At 41.4% G+C, this 27766-nt stretch overlaps 1 protein-coding gene across 6 annotated transcripts in view; it reads right to left on the bottom strand.

Annotated features, from left to right (window-relative positions):
- DACH2 (dachshund family transcription factor 2) overlaps positions 1-27766 on the bottom strand; it is a 251311-nt gene that overhangs the window by 112925 nt on the left and 110620 nt on the right. For 4 of the 6 annotated variants that reach the window (XM_071442176.1, XM_071442178.1, XM_071442173.1 and 1 more), the window contains exon 2: positions 12862-12980. In XM_071442176.1, the coding sequence (XP_071298277.1) occupies positions 12862-12980 (119 nt within the window). The remainder of the gene's footprint in view (positions 1-12861; positions 12981-27766) is intronic. The other 2 variants (XM_071442174.1, XM_071442177.1) reach the window with 1 other exon arrangement.

Raw genomic sequence — 27766 nt, forward strand, 5'->3', positions numbered from 1 at the left:
CCTGTCAGAGCTCTGGGATTAGCAAGTGTTTAGATGAAAATCTATCGGGAAACATCAGGAAATGTTTTAATGAAGAACAAAAGTCTTCATTGTTACATTTAATATTTGCTGAAACTTTTCCATTTGCACTGCTACATTTCTAAAAAGCTTACTGGAAGTGACATCCCAAATAGAATACAAATGTTGAGGGACTGCAATTTCAAATTATCTTCCACAGTTCTCTGCAATTTCACTGCAAAAATCTGCTCTCACTCTTCTCCTGTGGGCGGAATGCCCTGAAATTGAGTGCAAGATTTTTTAAAGACATGACTAATAATCATGGCCTCACTGTACTACACACATTTTCCACCATCTAAATATTTCATATCTATTGACTAATCAACCTTGTCAGTCCCCACATGGCATCATCCAAGGGCTGGCATCATTCTGGGGAGTGGAAGCAGGATGACAGACAGCTGCCAGTCAGACCCAGACACACAGAAATGGCTCAATGGGAACCAGAACATGCCAAGTGAGTCCCCAGCCCATCCCTGTGCCAGGAGCCAGGCACCTGGGAATGCCTTTAACCTTCTCACTTTTTGAAACTATTAAAAAAAAAAAAATCTCAAATCCCTTAATTAGGTTCCAGTGTTAACTAACCCTGGGGAAGAGGCTGCCTTTCATCTTCTTTCATCCATTAAGTAAAATTAAAACTAACCCAGAGAAGATGCTTCAATTCCCTTTCACTTAAAGACAATGTTCATCACAGAACACAATGAATGGCTCAAACTGAGAAACCAAGACATTCCTATCTAAAGGAAAAATCAGGAGTTAATCTGATTAATACATACAGTGCATGGCTAATTGTCTCCAGTGCAGTTCCCAGCAAAGAATGAAAAAGAAATAGAGAAAATAAGACATTGCATGAATGTAGGAGACATCAAGGGAATGTTTAGCCACACCACAAGTTCACAGTCTCTACCAGAAAATGACCCAACCAGCAGGAAAGCATCAGCAGCTCCTGGTGTTTGTTCTCAATGTGCAGAAATGGGCACACACAGACTGCTCCTGAAGTAAATACTGACATGGTTACAAGTCTGGACTGGCAAGATCAGTGCCAACCTACTCCATCTCATCAGTTTAACTCAGGAATCTTCAGAGTCCCAGTTAAACCAAGACCAACAACACTGCATCCATTCTGCACTTCAGAGAAAACTTCATTTTTAATCTGAGATTTAATATAAAAACTGAGAGGAAATTATTATATTTTATTCCAACTGTTTGATGAAATTAATCTTGATATCTCCTTTTAGACACAGGACAACTCCTTTTACACAAACAAAATTTGTTTTATTTTTTAATGGGCAAAAAACTCTTCCTGGGATATTTTCCTGAGTGCAATCGACAGTGAAAACGTCCCATAAATGAACACAAATTCTCAACAGGATTAGGACTCATGCTTAGCTAATGTAGACTGATAAGCTACTCTGAAGAAATATTATCTGTAATTAAAATTTGTAATGAACCAGTTCCAAAACAGGAAGGCCAAAACAATTCATGGTGCATTTCCTTGACGTTTAATAGGTTTGAATAAGAGATTCTGCTGACGATTTTTCAGCAATCTAACCCAGCTACCAACACAAACCAGCCCTCTGAAGCTTTACACTGACTAGTCCAATGTATATCAGGAAAAAACCTGGAGATCAATATATCCATATCCTACACAGGAGTCCACAGGAAGGGAGGCACTGAACCCACCAGGGCAGAGCCCTCTGAGCTCCCACTGCGAGCTGGCAAACTTGTCTGGGTCAGCTGAATGTGAATAATAGGGTGTTCTTAGCCCAAATAACCTATTGACTTCCACACCTAACAAAATGGAGAGGCTCTTTCAAGTGCCTCCCAGATTTAGCAGCTGCTGCTCTGACACTGTCAGCAAGGCATCCATCTTCATCACACTGTGAGCCTTTCAACTTCCCTTCCTTTCTCCTTCCTTCCACCCATCAGCTCCCAGCCCTGTGCGAGCAGGAGTTCAGGCAATCTCCCTGCTCTCTCCCGCTTGATGCCTCTTTGTTTTAGCATCTTTCACATGTACATCTCCCAGATTTGTCCTGCACCCACAGGAAGCTGGATCTGGATGCCTCTGGGAGGTGCCTCCAGGCTGGTTTTGCTCTGCTGTTCTGAAGCAACTCCCCTGCAACTTGCCTTGCCCATCACCACAGGCATTTTGCTTTTTATCCTCATTATTCTTTTTGATTTTTCTTTGCTTGAAATAAAAGCCTCCATATGTTTTGCTCTTCTTTTATTGGAAGATGTTAATGCTGTGTACCAGAGGGCACAGTCAGATGAGGGATTGCCATTTGGACAGAATTATACACCCAATTACTGCCTAGGGTATATCACCTGTATGAGTGCTCTCAGCACATCTCAGCTCTGTTTCTGGCAGAATCAAAGGCAATATTTTAGTGCTGGAAAACAATATTCAGTGCTTTCCAAAGGAGTATTTTTTCTGTCAAAGTCATTCAAATTACCTAGTACTTAATGGCCTACAATTCACTGTAGATACATTTCTAGTTCTTAAAAATGTGACCCATCTGAATTGTAAGTGCTTTTAAAATAGGAGCTCAGCCATATGCACTTTTAGTTAATTTAAAACCATATTCAAACTCTTCTCCTCATTTGAGTTCTCATCTGAAAAAGTGAACTGTTACTTTAAATGTATAGATCATAACAGATCAGGAGTTCTTTAAAAGAAAACCAGTCCTGTTTCACCAGCCAGGCACGAGGAGGCTGCACATCTGAAACAGCTTTGGTGTGCTGGGCAATTCACATTCACCAAGTGGATGAGCTGAAATAAGCATAATAAATGAAAGAGAATAAAATAAAAAACAATTTCACACTATGGGAAGGCTTGACTTATAGGAAGTGGCAGCTCTGATGGCCCAAGGCACAGAATTAGTTTTGCCACTCGATAATTTGACTGATTCACTCGAGTGGCCAGAAAAGGACATTTTCTGCCTGATTTCAGAGTAATGAAGTCACCTGCTCTGTGACTGCCAGGGCCAAGCCAAGTGCAGCACCAGCACCAGGACCAGGACCAGTGTGAGACCCAGCTACGGCTGCACATTTGCCTTTTTACATGTGGAACCACACAAGCATCATGAAAATTACCTGCTCCATTCACCCCCCTGCTTACAGAGAGCTTGGGGCTACTGCTGGGATGTTCTCCCAGTTCTGCTGCATATCCCAGCAAAGAGCCTGGGCTTTGCTGCTTTTTTAACAAAGGAGGTGACAAAGGCAAAGACAGAAAAAATAAAGTCATTGCAAAGGACTAGTAATATACATAACATTTTTTCTTAATTAGGAATGATTATTAAATTCTTTATGAACAAGTACAGCAGATTTTACATTAAATTTATGAAACACCCATTAAATTTAATTGTCTTCCTCACACATCTTATATAAAAAGACTGTAATATACAGGCAGAGATTTGGGAACACATCTAAACAACTTGCATGACATGATGTCAGTTTTATTCCTGCTTTGCTGAACTGGGGTCAGACTGGTAAATGTAATATATGTGCTCATCTTTAGGCATTTGCCCAGTTTCACTGGTTATTATTTACAGCTAACCTTTCAGGGTAATGACTGTATACTGCATGTCAAAGGAGCAAAATGTTATACTGCTGCTAAAGAGAATATTTTCTTCCTTTTATGCATATATTGGATTGAGACTGCCCCAGTCCGGAGAGGTAATCCACTTAGAAATATTATTATTATTATTATTATTAAAGCACATCCAATCAATATGCAAATGCAAAAAAACCCAGCAATTAAGCATTTTCCTTTTTTACAATTGTTCAACAGTAAAAACAAAGATGTAATGTTCATGAAAATGATTTATCATTTTACAACCAATTTTCTACTTGACATATGTTAGTGCATGATTCATCTACATTTTTCAGAATCAAAGTCCATGATCTGGGAAACTAATTCTGTTAATAAAATGAAAAGGTGACCTTGCTTAATTTAATAAGTCTGTGTAGAAATACTCTTTCAACATGTTAAAGAATTACAAAAAGGTTATCATAGCTTGCTTTCATGGGAGAGTACTCTACCTTTTCCAGCTCATTTCTCAGGCCTTTACTGTAATTCATTAGATTACATAAAAACAATGTAGATCATTATATTTTAATAAAGGCTTTCTTTTCCTAATAAAAAGTCTGTCATTTATATTCAGACATGTATTATATAAAATGCTTCTCTTTCTGAAGTGCAGCTTTTCATATTCAAGTCACAGGAGGTTGGTAGCTGGAGGAATTTCTCATTTTTTGCAAAGGATTTTCAGCATGAATTTGGTTTCTAGATTGAATCCTCCAGAACTGCAACCCTACATTTATCTTTCAGAGAGGATCAGCAACAGCAGCTGCCACCAGCAAGCCCAGAGGTTCAGCAGAGGATGGTGCACAATAAATACTACACTCATTAATCTGCTTGTTTTGCTTTACACCAATTAATGTCCCCTGTGATAAAACAGTTTATACAACTAAACTATGCAACTATGCAAACTTTATAAACTGCATAACTAAAAGAGTTTACACAACACAAACACATTTCAGTGAAACCCTACTACAACCTCAGTTAATGAGAGGGATCAGGCAATCAATCCATTTCAGTAATTCTCTCTCCCAAATAGAAACGTGCCCCTCCTCAACTGCTCAGAAAGAGATGATTCCTGTTCACCACAAATTCTGATTTGCTGCCAGCCCTTGGTATCCCATTTTATTGCTTGGGAAGGGCTGAGGGAAGAACATTCTGTGCCTGTGCAGGAGGAGATGGCACTGCAGCCAGGGTGTGAGCCTGGGACCAGGCACTGACTGCATCCTCTGCAAAGGATCCTCACAGAACCCCTTCTCCAACACTCTGGGGGGAGCAGGAAAACACCTGTGGTTAACACTTGATTAAGGAAAACTCTTGTGGTTAAGACACCAAGTAATCCAAGCCAAATCAATCATTTATTTGCTGATCTTAAATCACACTGAAGCATTTCCCACGTCTATGGGACAAGGACCAGAGCACAAACCTTTAAAATGACAATGGAAGCACTCAGTACCTGACCAGAAATACAGAACCACCTGGATTTAAGTACACTTCATGTTTGTTTTTTAATCCAGTGAGATTTAGTCTCTCCTTTTTCCTGCACAACTTCACCAGTGCTGTTATATGAAGAATTTTGTCAAAATACAGCTTTATGAAGCTTTCCTTCAGGAAACCACACTACTCCACTCTAATGCAGACCTGAATTTCAAGACAGTATTATTTATATAAATAAATAATAATTTCATAATTTCATATTTATTTATATAAATAAATAAATAATTTCAAGACAGTATTATTTATATAAATATAGCAGCCTTTAGCATTTCAGGTAGATGATGGACCAGTATTTTTCTGCAACCAGAGGTGTATTATCCTTCCAGATAAAATTGCACCTACTAAGTTTTAGGTCAGAGAATTAAGAATTTAGATAATTTGAGTTTAACAAGTCTTTGAAATAGGGTATCTGCTGGATACACAAAACACAGTCATTGTGGGAATCAAACAAAATGAGAGGCATTTAACTACATTTGTTTGTGACACTGGTAACTATTTGTTCAACTTTATCAAAGTTACTGTAAAGGAAAATAAAATCTAACAAAACCAATTCAATTATAATAGTGTTATTGCCAAAACAGTCCTCCAGAAAAAGGGAGTGCTGAAGGCAAATCCTTCACACCTCCTGATGCTATTTATGACTTCAAGGCACTTCTTAACAATAACTTAAAAGGGTTTAAAAAGGTTTCAAAGTCAGAGAGAGAGAAGCAGAGAGGCCTCATGATCAGACCTGAGTGCCATGGACAGGAGACTACCAGGAAAGCTGCTGGAAAAGAATGCCATGGATGCCAGAAACAGAGAAATGAAAACTCACTGGGTTTGCCAACTCTGTGACACTCCAGCCAGCTTTTTCAAATGCTTCCCTTCCACCTGCAAATCAAGGCAAGCTCAGTGCAGCCCTACCCCGAGTGTCAAGATGATACAGCCTTAATTCTCTCAGTGTGACCACCCTGACTGAACTTTGTTTTCCTTAAAGATGTAGGAACTCAGAAGGATTAATTTTTTTAAAAAAAATGTACAAATGCATAAAAATCCAAGTACATTGCTGAGTTTCACACTTCTCGGACAGTAATTAGTAGCTGAGGCTAAGTGTAAATTAAATTTACAACAAGGTTAACCATTCAGCAAAATCTCAGCAGCTTTAGCTATTCATTTGTCAAAAACGTAATGTCCCACCCGACAGAGCAGACACTGAAAATGGATCCTTCAAGAAAGACAGTATTAACAGAGAAAAGGAAAGAGAGGAACTGAGTGACTCACACTCACCGAGGATAGTTCTCAGATTATCAGAACTCTAGTGAATGGCTGTATTAAAAGAGTAATGATATGATCCTGCATTCCTCATTCACTCCAATTCAGGCTCCCTTCAGCACAGAAATCTGCTGGCATGAGATGGGTGGCACTCAATCATGCTGCACACATGGTCTTTAATTTTAAAATCCAGTTAAATAGATGTTCTAACATCATTTTTTATCTAAGAACATTTCATGATAAAATGAAAGAGCGCACATGTAACTTATTTGTCAGCTTTACTGAGCAGTGGATAACTTTCCTATGTAACTCACACCAGCTTTCATTTCCCAAATCTATCTGCATTCATTATGACAGTAAAAATGAAGAGTTGCTAAAGAGACGTATGCATTTTTATTATTGTTTGAAAAAATAGATCTTTCCACAGTCCTTTGAGCTTCTGAGTGTGTGATTTGTATAAAATATTTCTCATTTTGGGGACACAGCAGATGGAGTGCAGGGCACTGTGGGATATGCCATTTATCACAATGACAGTGCGTAGGTAGCACTGATCCTCTCACCACAGGGGGAAGCTCGAGCTGCAAATGTGGAGCAGCATTAAAAGCCCGACAAGTGGAGTTTGGCAACACTTGTACTACTCATTAACTTAATCATATTAATTTATTAGCCATATATATCAAAGTAATTCACTACTGAATTGTCACCAAGAACAATTTATAAACTGTTAACGTTCCCCATAGGCAGAGGAGTGTTGTGGCATCCTTAATCAGCGTGTTTGCCTTTGATTAAAAATAATAATTTCTACCAAGCCAGGTAATGCCAACAGTGACAAAGTTCTGCATATGTTTCTCATTATAAATGGAACTTTCAAATGTCACGTATGACAACAGAAAAAAAAAAGGAAAAAAAAAAAACCCAAGGAAAAAAAGGGTAATTGTAAACAGCAAAATGAGCCACAGAAATGGGATGTAAACACACAGAAATGCTCAGTTAAATTAACAAGTGAGGAAAGGGTCTGTGGGATTGCTGGCAGCAGGAGCTGCCACAGGCTGTGCTGGCTGATGTGTGCCCACCTTGACAAACACAACTGGGCACCAGAGACCCCAAAAGCCTCCAGGCTCCTTCACTGCTCTAACACAGAGACACCACATCAAAATGCCCAAAGGCTGCACAAATCCTGTTCTATCCTCCCTTTGCTGTACAAAGACTGAATGGCTGCTGCTGCTGTTGCTGCTGAAGGAACACAAGAAGTTACCAGATCCTGTGAGCTGCTCCATTTGAGTCCCACAATGATCTGACTTGGTGTGGCTATTAAAATATTAACTCCACTGAATTATTAATTCCCTGAAACTATTAAGTTCACAACAAATTCTTTAAACTATTAATAAGACAAAACTGTTCTGAAAAAAGTATTTGTATCTGTACAAATGGTCAATATTTTAAACACTGCATTCATAAAAACTCTAGACAGAGTTTAGACAGTCTATTTTAACTGCTTATGAAATAAAAGGAAGAATCATTTCAAGAGGGGTGAAACTAATGTAGCTGATAATGAAAACAGCAGTTTATCTTACACATCAGAAATGCAGCTGGTTTGCTTCTGTCTGAGTACCCACTTTTTTCCTCTTCTCACTTGTTTCCCCACCAGCCAGGCTTCCTGCCATCCCTATGCTGAGCCTTCAGCAGCTCCCAGCCCTAAATCCTCACTGGGATCCCTCTGCTGACCTCCCAGCCCCAAATCCTCACTGGGATCCCTCTGCTGACCCCCCAGCCCTAAATCCTCACTGGGATCCCTCTGCTCACCTCCCAGCCCCAAATCCTCACTGTGATCCCTCTGCTGACCTCCCAGCCCTAAATCCTCACTGGGATCCCTCTGCTGACCCCCCAGCCCTAAATCCTCACTGGGATGGATCCCTCTGCTGAGCCCCCAGCCCCAAATCCTCACTGTGATCCCTCTGCTGACCCTGCAGCTGTCCCCTGCCAGCCCTGCCAGGCTGCCACAGCTCTGGGCAGCACAGCCCAGAAAAAGCCAACAGGGATGCTCCAAACAGGCTCATGCCCATCACCCTGACCCCCCCAGGACTGCCAGCTCCAGCTGCAGGACCCAGCCATGGGCACTCAGAGAGATTCCGCCCTGCTGCCTCAAAAACTGTCCCAAAAACTGCCCCACACAGCTGCCCTGTGCCCTGCACCACCATCTCACTAAGTTCTAGAGACAGGATCATTTTCTCCATGAGTCACCCTCTCCAATACCTTGAAGACAAAATGAAGCAGCCCCCAAAATGTTTTTTATTGAAATAATAGCAGCCACTCTACAGATTGAGCAGAGAAAAATTGCAATGGAGGCAGAGTGGTTTTCTAACTTTTTCTGAGGACAACCCAAACGAGGGGTAGGAGGACAGGAGTTGCACAGATAACTATCAAAAGATCCAACCACTCTTTCAGCTTCATTCCCTATGAACAGTTTGCTGAACCATTGGCTTCAATCATGAAACAGATTTCAGCTTCTCTCCACACAGCAAACTAATGCTTCAGACCCCAAAACTTCCTTGAGAATCTATTCCCCAGATAAGTCCCAGCTGTCTTGTTAAGATCCACTGATGATAAAGACTTGCACATTAGTAGGAGACAAAGCCCTTTTTTTGTTCATGTCACTTCATCCCACGGCATTGTTTGAAGGACTGAGCCTTTGATGACCATCCCTCTGTGACACACAGGATTTTAGCTCTGCCCTCACAGCAGGCAGGGGCACCACGCTGATTCCCACATTTCCTACACCAATACAAAAAGGAAAACACTTTCTCCTAAGTGAACACAAACTGGACAGTGCTTACTGCAGGATGCAGTCAGGGCCATCCTCCTCAGCCCTCCCCAGGGGTGGCCATCCCACACACGCCACCTCATCCTTCTCAGGCACAGCACTAACCCAGATGTAACCCAAATATTCCCATTCCCCCAAGGTGCAAAGTACCTACAAACATTTAAAAAGGTCAAGGCTTCACTTGCAGCTCCTTCACAAGTTCCTTAGGTCTAAGAGTAGATGGAGCTGGCTGTGCCAAGAGGTCAAAAAAATCCCCTCCGCACTGGGAAATGCAGTGTGCCTAATTTAACTACCTGTTTATTATGTGAAAATGACCATGTAAACCGAGCTGACACAAACCAAATGGGTGATGAAAATAACAGCACATTTCAAGGAGTGGAAACACAGATGGCTCGTCTGAGTCTGCAGGAAGTTACCAATCATCACTGTGTAATACCCCCTCCAGACAGAGCTGCCAGCTCTGCAGCCACAACTCGAGACCCATCCATCTAACCAGAGCCAGCCTGGACACCACTGCCTCCCCTGCACCGTGACAGCAGCCTGGAGAGGGGGTAAAAATGAAAAAATGCAATGCTGGTGAATCATGCTGCATTTGCTGATGGGGAGCCTGTCACTGAAATGAAGAAAACAACTAAGCTGGACATAGCAAATGAGGGAGCCACGTAAGAAGAGTGATTTGGTTTTTTTAATTAGAATAATGTAGGCAGACTAACATTAACATCTGCATATCCGTGCAGTAGGAACAATGGGCAAGATCAGACACAAGGATTATCAAGGACAAGAAGACATCCAGAGGAAATGCTTCAGGCAATTACACTGCAGTTACAGGGGGCAGGTAACCAGAGAAGTCCTCAAGATACAAAAACTGTCTTGCCTCCCTACCAGGCTCTGCTCTTCTGGAAGGGATGGATCCAACCCTGCCATGCTGCAAAATCTCCTCTGTCCTGGTCCTGCTCCCCTCCCACAGCCACCCAAACATCCACATGGGAGCTGGGAGCAGCTTTTATTCCAGTCCATTGTCCACCATTTGGAAATCTGGAAGAAAAACCTGTGTTCTGTGACAAGTGTTAAAACCCATTTTGTTCTTATTTCGGCCAAAGGAAAGAATCCAATCCCAAAGTATAGCAGGCAAAGCAATCAGAAGTTTGAGTGTAAAGAGGCACAGATGCAGCTCATGGGGGCTCCAACCAGAGCCACAACAGCTCAGATCCCCAGGGAGTTTACAAGAGGCTCTTTTGGCACCTTGGCTTGCCCAGCAGCTCCCCCAGCTCTTCCCTTAGGAACAAGATAAGCCCCAGGAGCCCTGGGGAGCTGTGACCCTGAGTGTGAGGGCTCAGGAGCTGTGACCCTGAGTGTGAGGGCTCAGGAGCTGTGTCAGGGCTCAAGAGCTGTGACCCTGAGTGTGAGGGCTCAGGAGCTGTGTCAGGGCTCAAGAGCTGTGACCCTGAGTGTGAGGGCTCAGGAGCTGTGGCCCTGTGTGGCAGCTCAGGAGCTGTGACTCTGAGGGGCAGCTCAGGAGCTGTGACCCTGAGGGGCAGCTCAGGAGCTGTGACCCTGAGGGGCAGCTCAGGAGCTGTGACCCTGAGTGTGAGGGCTCAGGAGCTGTGGCCCTGAGTGTCAGGGCTCAGGAGCTGTGACCCTGAGTGTCAGGGCTCAGGAGCTGTGTCAGGGCTCAGGAGCTGTGACCCTGAGGGCTCAGGAGCTGTGACCCTGAGTGTCAGGGCTCAGGAGCTGTGGCCCTGAGTGTGAGGGCTCAGGAGCTGTGGCCCTGAGTGTCAGGGCTCAGGAGCCGTCCTGCTGCTCTTGGGGCCACCTCAGCCATGGGGACCCTCCTTGTGTGCAGCCCTGGTGACACCACCACGCTCTGAAATGGGCATTTCCCCCTCCAAGCTGCTCCCAAAGGCCCCTCAGCTGCTCCAGGCACTTTGTCTGGGACTCCCCAAGGTTCTCCCAGGGTCAGGGAGGTGGCTGCCCCGACAGACACCCCCAGACACACCTCCCCGCCTGTGCCAAACACAGGGGATGGAGCCCACTCACACTCCAGGCTCCAGACAACTCCCAACAGCTTGGAAATTCAACTTCATCATCTTCTACTCAAACTGTGCGCTACTCAAAATATCTGTGAGACACAGAATGTGTCTGTGGTGCTTCACTGTGCACCCCCAACATGCCACATCCTAAAATATTTCCCAGTTTGAGGCAGCATGGCAGTCTGTGTGATCTGGTGTCCTATTTGCAAACACACTCACACACGGTGGAGAACTAACATGGAATATTCTGGATTTCAGAGAAGAACTGATCAATGCAAGAGGCTCTTGTGCTTTCCTGTCTATCAGTAGTAAGATGAACAAGAATCCATGAAATTCCTGGGCTGAGAACACGACAGAGATACTAAAAACCTTTCATTTATGAAATATAGGAGGGAAATCACAGTTCTGGATCCCTGTCACAAACATGAGCAGTGCCTGCAGCTGCAGCAGCCCAACTGTGGCACGTGGCTCTGGCCAAGCCCTTTCATACTTGGGTAACTGCTCCAGCTGAGGCTGCTGTAAATATTGTTTAGGATGGCTCTTTCCCTCTTCCCACAGAAAAGGTTCCCTGTGACACCCTTGGGACACCTGGGGCTGCAGGGGAATCAAAGCTCTCTCTGTGTCCCTCAGTTGCAGTGCACAGGCTCTGCAAGCAGAGAGATCTGTGAGATCAGGAGAGATCAGGCACTCCACTCCCAGCAAGGATCTTTTTAATTCTGCTTTTCCTATGACATATTCTACCACTTCATATTCTCCTAGAAACTTCATTATGTTTGGTTATTAGGGAGTTACAGTTTATTTAGACTGGACTTTGACAACAATCCTAAAACTGCTACATCTGTTGAATATTCAAGCAATTACTTTTAAGAATACAGCCTGTGAATATAGCTTTATTATGAAAATCAACTCACCTTTAGCACACAGCAATTAATAAAAAATTAAAACACTCATCAGGATAGCACAAGATTTAATTTAAACTCTATTAATAAATTAATGAAGTGAAATTAAATACTATGCATTAAATTATGTTTATAATTCCACATATTTTCATGCTTGATTTTTCACTTTATGATACTGAAAGAAGATTATTAAAGCACAATGCACTGTGGCAATGTGGACTTATCTGCTTTTCAAGTGTTCCTTCTGTAATTCCTACAAGCATCTCTGTCTCTCCCCAGCAGACATTAATGGGGTTACAATACACCAGGCATTAGCCACGCTGCTCAGATCCCACGAGAACTAAAACACACATGCATTTCAAAGGAAGAAATGCCTCTTACAGGCCTCCCAGACAATAGTTCAGCTTCTCAGGTTGGCTTGGGTTTTTTTGTGGGTTTTTTTTTTTTTTTGCTTTTACTAAAATAACACATTTAATGGAATTTCCTGTAAGGAAATTACAATTAATAAAGAACTAAATTACAAATCCATTACATTTCAGTCACTGCAGCAGCAAAACAGAGTTTTCACGAACGCTCAAAAAAAAAAAAAAAAAATAAAAATCCAATAACGTAACCTCTGGTAAAGCCTGCACAAGCCCTGAAGGACAAGGCAGTTAGATCAATATTAGTTTATTTTAACTGCTGTGCAGTACGAGGAGATGAGGCTGATCATCTGATGGGTTTTATTACCTGTTGGGGAGATGAGCCCTGGTGACAGGAGGCCGGGCACTCCGTGGGGCAGCAGCCGCGCATTCTCCTGGATCGCCACTCCCAGCGAGCGCTTGGGCGGTCGGCCTGGGCGGGAGCTGCTGGCACAAGAGCAGACATGAAAACCAGGTTTTCTTGGGGAAATGTTTGCTTCCCGCACACTACATCCATTTGTATGAAATATGGGAGCTATCAGTGGTACGAGAAAATAAATGTTAGGAGTTCCTGCCTAGGACAAAAAAAAAAAAACAGGGAGAAATCGCTTGGTTAAACAGGGCAGAACTGCACGGGTGTCACAGGAGCCAGCAGTAAGGTTTTCCATTATCCAAGGATTCCATGACCTCAGAGGGGCTCAGTGGAGAGGGGTTATAGCAGTGACTGCTCCACAGTCCCTGCCATGCACCTGGAACACAGAAAATTACAGGCTGTGATGTCCTGAGGAGAGGAGGAGCTGAAACCCTGAATTCATGACCCCAAACCTTGCTCTGCACCATGGCAGGCACCTGCCTCCTCCTGAAGGCAGCATTAACTCAACGCTGAGCTTTGCAAAGCTCACCACTTACCTTCACAGACTGACTGCTGGGTTTAACTACTACAGATCACACAAGTGTTAGCCCAACCTGCCAGAGAACTCACCAGTTTGTGAATTATCAATGCAGATTTTAGTCCAAAATATCCCAGGTCCCTTCACAGACTGGTTCCATTGAACTCTTGTTCTCAGCTATCACCTTCACCCCTTACATCAGTGTGTGTACATGTCCCCATCCTCCACTGCCATCATAACACAGATTTACAGGCCAAAAAAACCCATTTGAATCGACTCTTTCCCAAGCCATCTAATAAAAATGCAACCTCCTCATGTTTGGAAAAGTATTGCTGCTTCTCTTTGGTCATAACAGATTTTACTCTGTTGAATAATAGAGCTTTTGACAACATAGAGTGAAACACTGTATAAAATAACTAAGCTGCAACAATGAATGAGGTTTGAATAGAAAGCATTTCCAAAATGACTTCTAGTTCACAAAGAAATTTAAGTTAAACTTCACTCTATCAAGTTACAGTGGCAAAGCCCTCCATCAATGCACGACAAACTCTGCATTTAAATGAAGACAACTTCCAGCAGCACTCCACAGAGGTACCATTAACCTGTTCATTTTTCACACCATGCTAGTGTTATTTTGTTTTACTGTACATCAAAGTAGCACAAAATCATTTTTTTGGTTTACTATTTTATCTCTATAAAACCATTCCCCCCTCTTTTTAGCATCGGGTTTGTCCATTTTGGATTTCATTCTATTCAGTATTTTTTCCATTTTTCTTTTTGATGCTTTCAGTTGTATATCATACTATGATGGCTGTGCAGTAAAGCCTGCTACAAGAACTGCTGGGCTGTAATAATGTAAACCTAAAATAAGAGCATTTGATTTCCAGGGGAAGTTTGATGCACACATGCATTCTCTATTAAAATCACCTGCTGAAATCATCCCCTGCACAACAAAATTTCCAACAGACAGCATCAGGTTGATACGTGGGGGTTTTGAACAAACAGGAATCATTGTTCTTTTGAATTACAGGAGCCTGTAATCCACAGGCACATGTAAGTGCTTAGCTGGCACTTAACTGTCTCTGAAAAAACCCTACAAACCAGCTAAAATTATCAGCTTTCTCCAGTGGAAGAGCTCAATCAAGAAAACAACAAAACATTTTCTTCCCAAGCTCAAATACTAACAAATCTTTAGCAGAAAACTCCATATGTTGGTATTAATCTAAGAAAAACATTTTCAAAACGCAACAAACAGCTTTAGAAGATTTTACAAAGAGACTTTTTAGTCATGATTTGTGTTTTCAGAGGACGAGGAGGGGGGACTGTGGAGTTCCAGCCCTGGTTCTGCAGTTTTTGCCCTGACAGGAGCTCACTGAGACTCTGAGCACAGCTTAAGGTGTTTCCACACCTCAATGTGACACCTGTGCCTGAGCTCTGACCCACATGGAAAGCCCAAGAGATGAAGGAGGAGAAGTTCACATCATAAACTTACTCTGTTCCCTTCCAGGACCCTGGAAGTATTTATATCCTGTATTGATATCCTGTATTTATATCCTCCCTCACACAGGCCAGGGAAGCTCCACTGGGAAAACTCAGCCCTTGGTGTCTCTGGGATTGGGGACTGACGTCTTGGTGTCCTCCTGGGGAAGGGGACTGATGGACTGAAGAAGAAGCAGCGTCCTTCTACCCTAGTGAAAGCCCCCTTAGTGAGTGTGCCTGTAAATCAGGAACTCCTAGGGCCCAGACTCAGGGCTGACAGCTGTAACCATCATAATCTGAGTGGAATTGTTCCCAGCTGAATCTGTTCAAATGAAACCCAAGTCCTTTGTCTCTAATTTTATCTCAGCTTTTCAATGAAAAGCTGGACGCTGCTCCCAGCTGACCGTGGCACACCTGCAAGGACCTGTCTGGGTCTGCAGTGCTGAGTTCTGCAGTTCCCAGTGCCCTGTGTCTGCCTCCCAGCAAGGACAGGAATCCCAGAGCCCCCAGCACTGCAGCACACACCTCAAAATTCCAGCTGGGCTCCCTGGATATTCCCAGAGATGTGTCACCCGTCAGGAATCAACAGCTTCAGCTTGGGAGGACAGAACTCACAGGATGCAACAAATCTGAGTCCAAACGCTTCCACTTAGGGCCACAAACAAATTTTCTGGCATTTCTGTTTAACCATGAAACCAGGAATTTCACAGAGACAGGATAGAAATGTCTGCTCAAAGTCTTGTGGTTTTTACTAAGATATGCACAAAGGACCAGCAGATGCAAGGTTTTTATGGGGTTTATTTTCTGTTGTGAACGTGCTGCTGGCAGCACCAAGCCATGGAATGTCACTGCTCTGTGAGTCAACATTCCCCCCAAAATCCCCTCTTATTGTCCCACATGCTCTGGAAATCCACCAAATTTCACCTTGGCTATTTAAAACGTATGCAACCTGCACAATTCAGCCAAAATTGATAATAAAAGCACTGCACAGTAAACCCAAGGCAAGCAGAATTATCATGTGGGGAGAGTAAGACATAATTTGTGATTATGGAAGTATTAGCATATAAATGCTAATAGCATTAGCATATAAATATTAACTTTATTTAATATTATTGCTCATCTTTTTGTCACCCTGCTCTTTTACTGCATTTTCTTTTCACGTTTTCCTTTCTCTCATTCAAGAAAGTTACATATTCAAGAAGTGCAGAAAAATCTTTTCCTCATTGGTAACAAAGGAAGTATAAACAGGAACAATCCTCTTCAAACAATTTTAAATGCATTTCTTTGAGAGTCTAAAATCTCTACACAAATTTTGCACTTGCCATCAATAGAGCTTTGTAAATGGAAAATGACTCAAATCTAAATTAGATATTAATTCAGTCAGAAACTTCCAGTTTGTGGGTATCTTTTAAAAACTTTTTGAAAAACAAAAATTATGGCCCCAAGTGAAGACCATGGAGGCTAAAAGACAAGTACAATATTGTTTCCCATGTATACCATCAGGAATCTTATTCTTTTTACTAAATAAAATAAATACTGATTAACATTTGATTGGCATTTCTCAAACCTAAAAACTCCTTGGGTCACCAATTACTTGAAAGTGAGGATGACTGGAGGTTTTGGGTTTTTACCTGCATTTGCACCATGGTTATAAAGTCATTACTGTCATCCTTTCCACCCCACAAAATCACTAACTCTTGAAAGAGAAAAATGAACTAATCTGAATGTTGTTCATTTTTTAAATATTGGTTGAAATTAAATTTTTCAGAAAATAAATTACATTTTGAGCAGTATATTTGACAGTTGAAATTTATACAGGAAAATGCTGAGAAGTTGTTCATTAATGTCTCTTTTCTTCTTTAATTCCACTCCTGTTGAGAGCTAATTTTATTATTTTTCCTTTCAAAGTTTTATATATTCCCTTGATATCACAAGGATTTTTAATTTGAATCAATACATGAAGTAATTTTTTATTTTTGTGACTTTCTTACAGTTACTGATCAGCTCCATCTTTTGTAACTCTATTTTATGCTCATTATAGACAACCGAATTTCACAAAATCCACAAATTCATCAATGCTTTGTAAATGTAATTAATCAGTGGAAATATGCAGCACCTCACTGCTGATGTATGATAGTGCTCTACTTTTGTGCTTTTAAATATAGGAGATTTACTAGAATCAGAAGAGAATTTGCATATTAATCAAGACAAATAAACATGTGGTGATTTAACTAGGAAACTGTTATTTGGATGACAATTTAATCAGCACAGGTTGAAAGGTCCATCACTGCAGCATCCTGTTTCTGCTAAAATATTGATTGCACTACTGATTTCAGTAATGCTTTATTTTACAGGGCACAAATAACCATGTAATTACTCTTTAATTGAATGGTAATTGCTTGCTGGCAATTATTTGTTAAGTTTTGGAGTGTAATTACTAGGTTATTTGTGTTTTGTGAAATAAAATGTTATGTATTAGTAGCCCAAAATATTTTCTGTATGAATGGTCTGCCAAAACTAGAAAAGTTAGTTATGATGGCAGGAGTTTGACAAATAACACTATAGCACTAAAACTATTATTAAAAGGATCAGATGGACCTTTGAATGCTTTCCCTTTACAAAATTAACATTAGATGTAACATTTGTAAGATAAATGGAGGAATACTGCACCACAGAAGCATGATTTCCTCTGGGGTCTAGTCCACCATTTAGCATAATTTATCCTGATGTTTTGCTTTTCATTCTCTGAGCTTCTTTAGAGGAACTGAAATAGCATCCTACCCTCTGGAGAGCAAAGAATAAACCAAGTAGAAATATATTTCAACAGTACTTCATATTTCTGCAAGTGAAGTGGATTACCAGCAGCACATTATCTTAGCAGCCTATAAACTCTGTAGCCTTGGCAGCTCGCTAGATAACAAGGGAAAGCATTATGTTTTGCAGTGTCAATGAGATATGACACTTGCTGTGATATGTTTATTCCAAGCTGTGATAGATGAGGTACCCAATACTTTGATCGTTAAGATTTGAATTTTACTTCTACACTTTTTCATTTTTGTCATCAACTATTTATGAATTGGCAGGAGGCAGCCTCGCCAGGACTGCTGATTTTGGCTTTTTTTTTTTTCAAAAGAGATCCAGTTAATAAATTAATTATTGATTTCATGAGGCTGGAGCTATTTGGTACAAAAATATGCTAGTCCTGTGATTTAGGAAGCTCTCATATGTATCACAGATTTCTTCAATAGCAACATATTTTATTAGGCTTAAAGGAGAAATACTGAAGTACGGTATGACACGCTGTGTAAATTGCCCTGCTAATAGTGGCAGTAAGTGGTGCAAGTGCTCAGACATAAATAAAAAAGAAAAACACAACAAAACACTTTAAAAAGCTAAATAAAACACACACACACCCTCAATCTTAGTTACTTTCCTGCAACTGGCACAGGAACCAGAAATTAAAATTTTTTGTCTCTTCAAAGATCATGAAATACCCCCTAGTGATTGCGCAAGGTACTTTTTGAAGTATTCACCAATAAATGTAACATCCTGATGAGTTAGAATTCTTCCCTCATACCTTCAGATTTTTAGTTGTAGCACGGACTTAAAATAATCTCCCTGCTTTGGCATTTATTACAAGGTTTCAAAGATGCCAGGGGTAGTTAAACTCTGCCTGACCTCTGAGTGTTTAAGGAGAGAAGCAAACCCTGACCCCGCAGCAACCTGATTCTGTCTCCTCTCGGCGCTGGCAAACTGATCACTTGTCTGGCCATGGCAGGACATTGGATCACCAGCCACATCAAAGGCAACAGGAGCCAATTCAGCAGCAGGGAAAAAGCCATCCATGCAAAATGGGCAATTAACATTAATCATACATGAAGCTGTTGGGGCTGATGAGAACCTGGTGCCCATGGCAACGCTCGGGGCAGTGCCAGCACCAGGTACTGCTCACCTGCCAGGGGACACAGGACATGTGCAGAAAGGCTCTGACACTCCAAAACACAACCTCCCTCACGCCTCAGGTTTTAGCTTTTATATTGTTCAGATTCTGTAGTGCTTTAGTGTGTACACTGCTTTAGTCTGAACTTCTTGTTAGGGGATGCTGAGCTCTGTGCACAGAGCAGGGAGACAAAACAATTCCTGCTCCAGCTGGGAACCAAGGACAAATGATCCAAATCTCAGGCCCAAGAGCACAAACAACATGGACTGAAGAGAGAAAAACAAGAAGGATATGACTTCATAACCTAAAGCTGTAATTGGAGAATTAACTCCAATATACAAATGGACCAGAACTTACAAAAGTGACAGACCCCGTGCCCGGCCGTGCATTTTGTGACCATTTTGGTTCATCTTGGGTGCAGCCCTGGCTGGGCTCTTGTGCTGCCCAAGGTGGATCCATTGAGGCCTTTTGATAAATCCCTACTTTAACTTTGCCCAGTCTCTGTTCTAGGCCAGCCTTCACAAGGCATCATCTCCACCCAGGGATTCTCCAAGGAATTCCTGCAGGAATGTCCAAAGAGAAAACATCAGTGGGAGTTTGTTTTAAAGCATCACAGATCTGAACTTTCTCTGTCACTGTGACTGGTGTCACTTTTAGAAAAAAAACCACTCCTTAACAGCACTGAGATGCTCAGAGCTGGGACTCCAGTGGAATATTACAACTTTATAACTTTACCTTTAAGAATGGAATATAGCACATTCTCATGGTGTTCATCCTAAAAAGTCTCAATTGGTGAAAATCCAGTACTCATCTAAAACCTGACTTGGAGTTTACAGTCAGAAAAATTACCTGAACTCCTTCTATTCAATTGTCACTACAGTGGTTCTTACTTAAATAAGTTTAATTGCTTATTTCTGAAACCAGGCATTACAAAGGAAGTTTAAAACCAAAAAAAAGGCTTTTTGGTTAGTTAAGATTTAAAACTTTAAATAACTCTTTAATTACTTATGAGTGTGCCTGCAGATATAACAGTACCTCAACATTCCTGTTTTTGCTTTTTTCCTGTCAAATAAGACCACAGGAAAAAGGGGGATAACTGACCCAATTTCTGAACTGGGGAGATCCATGGCTGCAGACAGCCTGGAGGCTGATCCATGTTCCACATTGCCCAGCTCAGTTTAAGGGAGTGGCAGTGAGGAGATGGAAGTGTGACTCCAGCAGATGCAGGGATAAACACAGAAATTTAACAGAACTGCATGAAGTGGCTGTGGCATGAGGTGCACGGGCACAGACAGAACACACTGCATTTGGCCATGGATCACAGCCAGGGGGACAAAGTTCTGCTGCTGTGTCTTCATTCCCATTGTTCCCACTCTGCCTAGACCAAACCTTGCAGGAGGGGGCCTGTCCAGGCTGGAACTGTGCCACTAACAACACACCCAGACCACAAATTCAAATTACAGATCTGTTGTCTAAACAATGCTCCCCCACCATGTCCACCTCAACCAAACGTGCAAGTGCCAGAGCCAAGGCCAGGTTTATTCTGAGCCTTGCAAAGCTCAGCTCAGCTGCTGGGATGGCTCTGCTTGGATTCTGGATCCAGTCAGAGCTGGGAAGCACTGCAGATTACAGCCAATGCTATTATCCAATTTGCATTCTGACTGGTTTTTTCTTTTTTTTAAAATCTCTTGAAGTATCTGACTGTTCAGCAGGTGGAACCAAGCCACTGAGCAGGTTTTTAGGATTTTTCCACCTGTGTGTGAGAGCTGAGCACTGACATGAGCAGATGAGCAGGCAGGCAATGGGATCAGCACGGGGACATCCCAGCTCCATCCCAGCAGCTGCTGCTGCCCCAGGCCCAGACAGAATCACTGCACACACTCCAGCCCTGTGCAGAGACAGGCCAGGACACTGAGGAGCCATTGATCTCCTTTCATACAAGTCAATTCAGCCCCAATTTTTTTTTTAAGAATTACTTAATTTTTACACATTCATCCACAAATATTTGCACAGAAAATTTCCAAGGAGGGAATCACCATCTATTACAAACATCCATGTCACGTGTCTGAATTGTATCAGCCCCTTCCAAGCTTTATTTTTGACCTGTATCTGAATTCAATGCCAATTTAGAGGAATGTATTACAGTAAAAGAGTTTTGAAATACTGCTGGTTTCCACTAAGCTGTGTCTCAGTAAGTCTCCATTCAATGAAAGTTGTAAAAAATGTGACTGTTTAAGCCTATTATCCCTGGCCAGAAACCCAAGAGCAAGACCTGATGTATTTACAGCCCTGAGTACCACGTAACCCAGGGGAGCTGATCTTAATTCCCTGACAGGGGTGCATTGTGCTGGGGTGGCACAGGGCTGTCAGAGCAATTTGCAGGCTGATGCAATGGGAAACTGCTCTTGCCTTAACTGTTTTTAATCTCTGCGTTGCAACTTTTGGTGTTTTCTCAATCTTGGCAAAGACCCTTCAAAGGCAGAAAACAGAAATTCACCTTTCAAAGAATAATAAATGAAAGAACACAGAACTCTGCACCTATGTCCATGTTGAAAGGAGGAATTGTTCCCAGCAATGCAAAGGAGCCTCTATGATTAGGTGAAAATATCTGAGGGCTGAACTCCACAGCACAGAAAATACCCTGCAGTTTGCTGCTGGTCCTGGACCAGCATGAAATTAGACAGGGGGTGATGGAGGGACACAGCCCCACTGCTTCCCCTTTACCTTTCCAGATTTTGTGACTGCTGGCATTTCATTTGTTAGCTCCAGAATAGACAACATTATTATTTCTACTGCAGATGTAGAGTAGGAGAAGGAGTTTTCAAACCACAAAGCACAAACCTTTAGGACCATGAGAAAATAAAAGGGCAGAAGGAAATTTCTGGCAAAATTAACATTAAATTTTGTCTATAAAATCTCCATGTTTTGAAAAGATGCTAATATGAATATATAAAACCACAGAAGTATTATCATTTATGTGAGATTTAACCTACAGGAATGTAGAAATTTTCCCTATTTTGTGGACATGTATGCACACACAGAGAAACTCTACCTGATGGGAGCTCCATAAGAGCAGATAATTGAAATGTCTGAAAGCAAACCCCACTGAATTCTGGCTGTGAATGTGGCCAGCCTCAGGGCTGACAGTGAGAGGTGCTTCAGCAAGAATCTGTAACTCTGGAATCTCAGCTGGGTACCAGAGCCATGGGATCATGAAGATCCCAGTTGCTGCTATCTCATTGCTCTCCCCACTGTGGTGAGCTCTGGGTTTGATCCCAGCCTCCCTCCTTCCCTTCTTGGGGATATTCCCTCTGCTCCACCTGCCAGGTTCACTATTTCCCCCTCAAGGTGGGGTAACAGATTGAGGGAATAATTATCCTCAGCTCATAATAAGCCTTTAATAGCACTTGTTTTTCTATACTTTTCTGACCAAAAGCTTGTCTGCTTTTCCATCAACAGCTACACCAAGGAACCTTCTCACCACAGCCACAGATCATTTGAGAAAACCATTTGAGAAACACCAGGTCATTTCACAAATGTCTCTCTCATACACCGTTAGGAAAAACTGGAAAAAGCCAACTACAGAAGCAGCAGCTCAGACTATGAAAAGCAGCAGAAGTTATTCCCAAATTCAGGGATTTCCTGAACTCAAGTATGTTCTGGAGCAGATACAACAGCTGAGCAGACAAGTTGTACCTGCTGCTGATGTCTCTAAAAGACTTCCCTTCAGCCCCAAGGGTTTGACTCTCCCAAAAATTCCATTGCAACCTCCCAGCACCATCCAGGCCTGGGCAAACACAGCCCAGCCATGGACTGCCACAGAATCCCACTCACACCTCTCACACACAACTCCTGCTCCTCACTCAAGGGCTTGCTGTAAAAGCTGCTGGAAAAGACTGCAAGAATTCAAGTAAAAGAGTGTTTGTAACCAGATTTCCTGGAGATAAATGAAAGACATACGTTTCCATGGCGGCCAGCCTACTAAATTTTGCAAGCATAAATATTTACCTAGGACGGGGGGGTGGGGAAATCAGGAAGAAAATCACCATCTAGACCCTTCAAAGTTTAAATACGGGAACACAGAGGTCATTATTTATAACTAGAAATAGAGAACATGTCTTTTCTATGTGTATTTCTATCATGTTATTCATCCCCTCCATATGCATTCTATTATTACCATTCTTACACCAGAAAGCAATTTCTATGGCACTTGCTCACTGTATGCATTCATTTTCTTTAGGCTTTCTTGTGGCTATTGATTTCCTGCTTTGTTGAAGTGCTTTGTTTCTTTCACAGCAGGCTATCCATTTTAAAACAGTTGTTCAACAAATAAAAAAATTACGTTCTAAAATTAAATTAGTTTTATCTTCCTTCTTTTTTATCTGAGTTAAATGCAAGTGACACACTTCCCCTAAAGAAAAAAAGGAAATATTTAATGCCTCCCAGCATGCAAACAAGTAAATAAGTAAAATTTTTTCTTTTCTAATAAGACGTATTTATTTTTATGATTGGAAACATGAAAGAAAAAGTGTATTACAAATAAAGCCTCTTTTGTACTCTTATGTTGTAATCACTGCTGTGGCCACTGGTTTAACATCAACAAAAGAGGATTATCTGGTCCAGAGCCAAATTCATTTAAGTCCTATTTTACTACCCTGAAAGTTGCTAAAAGAAGCCTTTTTTCTTTCAATGCAAGTGGCTCATGCTCTAACATGACAGTTTGCTGTCCCCTCCCACCAGACCAGTCCAAGATACTCAGATTTTACACAAGCAATACAACGACCACTTAATGAACTGCAAAACCAAGGGAAACAGAGTTTTGGCAGAAGGTGACACTTGTGACCTGCAGCATCTTGCCTGGATGCTGTTTGTTCAACAAGGGCAAATTCCAGAGCTCTGTGCTGCTCTGCTCCCTCACTCTTCCAACGTCCCTATTAACTAACTTGGGTGAACTGCAGGGACAGAAAACTAGGGAAGCAGATATTCTATTCCATTCTATTCTATTCTATTCTATTCTATTCTATTCTATTCTATTCTATTCCATTCCATTCCATTCCATTCCATTCATTATATCAGATTTTTTGTCATATTTCTTGCTAAAAGCATACTATCAAGTGCCAATTATTAGGGTACCACAAGCACCTCCCCAGCATTTGCCACTTAGTTGTGAAATCAAACTGATCATAATTACAATATTGGTACCCTATCCCAGAGCTTGGATCCCTCACACAGTCCAAAACCATCTGCAAAGATGGTGCTTTAGAAACATTTTCAGATGGATAAACTTTAAGTGTCCAGAGATCACCCCCTCCTAATCCTCTGCTTAGGAACTGGTGGTTAAGTTTATGATCACAGAAGGAGAAAAAAAAAGAGCTTTATAAGCATGCAGCCTAACTTCTCAAAGGAAATAGGCTTTGAAAAAGTTTGCAGGATATAGGAAATGAAACGAAAAAATGTTTTCATTCAGTTTCCTGTTTAGATGTATGGATAGATTTGACTTCAAATAGATGAGCCACACAGAAGTTTAGTTTATAAGGGTCAGATGGTAACAGTTTCTGTTTAATCCTCAATTTACATTAACTTACAGGAAAATTAATGATTTTAAACAGGCATCAAAGCGAGACTGGTTTTTTCATTTCTCTAAGTTTGCTGGAGGAACAATTGTTTCCTTTATCTGTCTTCCAGAAAGTTGGTGACTGTGTTTAAGTTAAATGCTCATTCAGCCTTCAGGCACAGCATATTATGAGTTGCTGTGCAATGAACATCAGCCCCTTACGAGTGCAAACTCTGTGACAGCTCCCTCAGATTCTTGAGCTTACTCGAGCATTTCACAAAACCACTCTTCACAACTGCACACATTATAATTTACACATTAAACCAGCAGGTTTTCAACCTCAGGTCTGTTGCCAAGAATAATCCTTCAAAACTCTTTTATCTTTTTGTAAGAACATAATTATAAATGTGCAATTAACAGCCAAAGAAAGGTCTTAAGAAAACTCTTCAGAGCAATATTGCCTGTTTTAATGCCTCAACCAGATGGTGGTTTAAAGAAAGCCATTTAAAGAAAATAAATAAAAAGTCCCATTTTTCAGTCGGCAATGATATGTCAAGTCTAAAATTTGAGATATTAAAGCCACAGTGCCACGGGTCTGTCTAATCACCACAAGTGCTCTTAATTCTTTTGTTTTGCTGCTGGACAGACCAAGCAGTTGTAAACATCATTACTGATATGCATCAGTACAAAAGCACAGGGACCAGAGGCAAAAGGAATTATTTGTTGCATTTTTTCCGTGAACGGAGCCCATCCAGTGACTGATTTTCCCCAAGGATGAATAATATGTTCATTTTTGTCTTTTGTTACAACCTGAATTTGTACAGTCTAATCCTGAAGTCTTTTCCTCTAAAAATACAGGTGCTTCCCTTTCACTAATTAAACATGAGTACTGGGTAATTGTTGACATTCTCAAGTTGGAATAATCACCTTGGGCTAAATGGGTGACAGAAATTCCAGCTTAGCCTTATTCCAGATATTTTTTTAAAGCTGTAGAGAAATGACACAAGAAGATTCTCCCATTTGAAAACAACCCAGCTGCATTATTTTACAGCCAGGCCATAGTGCCATAAAATATCTGCTTGGAACTAATTAACTTAGGAGAATTATCAAATACATCACACAGTAAACTGACTGATTCAACAATAAATTCAACTGCTTAACTTCATTCTGCAGTGATGGACATCTGGCCTGCTCTTGTTCAGACAATTCAATGTGTACCACTATTAACAATTTCTATCATTTTAGATACACATTTATTTCCTTGAAATTTAAGAGCTTCAGAGTGCTGAGGTTTTTCTGAAAAACTCAGAAGAGAAATTTCCTCAGTGTCATTAGAAGCAAATAATTTGGCTTTATCAGTGATATGAAAAACAAAATCAGACTTGCACTATTTCAAGAGAGGGATAAAGAAAGATAAATATGAACAAATTAAAGGCAACAAAGCCTTTCAATGTACCCCATGTGCCACATGATATAGCAGAGAATGCTGGAACACAGGGAATTTCTGTTGGGCAACCTGTGGGTCCCCCACATTTCTGGGGGGGGTTTAATTTCCTTGCACAATAATCCCACAGAATTGTTTCCTCAGCAACATTTTGGTTGTCTTTTAAAAAGCAGAGACACTTAAATAACTACAACCAGAAACTTCACTTTGCACTGCACTGAAATGAGGGGGCAGCTCCAGCTCTGTGTCAACAATACATTGAAACAGTCCCATCACCTCAGTGCAAAATTCCCAGCTGCTCAAGTAATTGTTTCTAAGTAGTATTTTTAACTAACAATTTTCCTTTTTTTAAAAAAAAACAAACAAAAATCAAAACTTGAGTTCAAGCAATGTAATTAGTTTCCAGGTCAATGACTTGTTTTCCCTTAATTTTAAAAATAGCTTTTATTGAAAAAAAACCACTTTCAAGGAGCACAGATAAGGAAGCATGAAAATCTGTTCTGTGTTCATTTCCAGTCTAGGTAGGTCCAGTAATTACTGACCTGGAGAAATAACTTCTGCTTCTGATAAATACTTAAACAACCATAAAAAGAATGATCTCAGGCTGATGGCAGCACAGGGTGGTGTTGCCAGTAGGCAGAATAAAACCTTTTTTAGAAAGGGAGTTGCAGATTTAATTGATATATGGGGGAAAAAAAGAAGATGCAGTACATTTAGACCCTAATTTAATGTGAAAAATCAACTAACAGAGTGCCTTGGTCTAATAAAAGATGAGTATGACTGTGAGCACTCATGGACTGAAACAGCAAATTATGGTATAGAGAGGAGCTACCTTGAAAAATCAGCAATAAAGTGATTTGGCTCTAACTCTAATATCTTCATAAACATTCAGAAAAGAGCAGGAAGTTTAAAACAGCTCAAAGAAGAGACTGCATCTACAGGAGAGGGGAAAGATTACAAAACCCTTCAGTGAGATCTGAGTGAAAAGCAGCTTAAAAATTAATTCAATTTTTTCAAAAAGCAAAATTAATGAAGTGTGAAAAACAACGAAAATTTAGCCCTCCAAAAGAGAGGCAACATCTGCAATGTTAATATGCTGAGAGACATTTAGGTGTTATAAAAGACTGCAAATTAGGCAGATGTGATAAAACAAGGAAAATATCCAACTTTTTACTGGGCTGCAGCCTGGAAGCATCGCATCAGGAAAGGCAGAAATTGCCCAAACTCATCTGCTCCTGCATGGCTGTACCTGGAACTGCACATGGATTCCTCAAGCACCTAATTACAGGGAAGATGCTCCCAGGCTGGAGGGAACTGAAAGCACTGCAGTCAGAATGATTAAGCTGTAAGAATGGGCTGATTTCAAATGAAATATTAAGATCTACATCACTGTATTCTCTGTGGCAAACAGCAGATGTGAAAGGAATGCTCAACATGAAACACATCCAAGCAGATCTCTGCATGTACAGCAAAACCAGCACAACTTTTTCCCTGAACTGGCACTGTGGAGTTCAGCTACTCTTCAGTGGGAAATGGTAAAAAGGCACAGAATTCCTCAGCCCCTGTGGTTACCTGTGGGGCAGAGCTGGGACAGCAAAATAACCAGTCAAGATTTCACTGCCCTCATTGCACATTGCCTCTGCAGACATTTCCCCACTCACTCCACCCTTCACAATTTGGGATTATTTCTGCACACCCAGAGAGGTATTTCAGGTTTCAGGCAGGGGGTAGAGCTTTGTGCAGGAACATCCTTTGGTGTGAACCTTGGTTCCCTGGGAGAACACAGATGCTGAAGCACTTTCAGTTTCTCCTGCAGCCCTGCTACTGCTGCTTCCCAGCTTTAATTGTACAAAATTCCTCAGCCCCTGTGGTTACCTGTGGGGCAGAGCTGGGACAGCAAAATAACCAAGATTTCAAGATTTCACT

Source organism: Agelaius tricolor, unplaced genomic scaffold (assembly GCF_023055355.1).
Source record: "Agelaius tricolor isolate 1412-34295 unplaced genomic scaffold, bAgeTri1.0.p SCAF_17, whole genome shotgun sequence".
Classification (NCBI taxonomy): Eukaryota; Metazoa; Chordata; class Aves; order Passeriformes; family Icteridae; genus Agelaius; species Agelaius tricolor.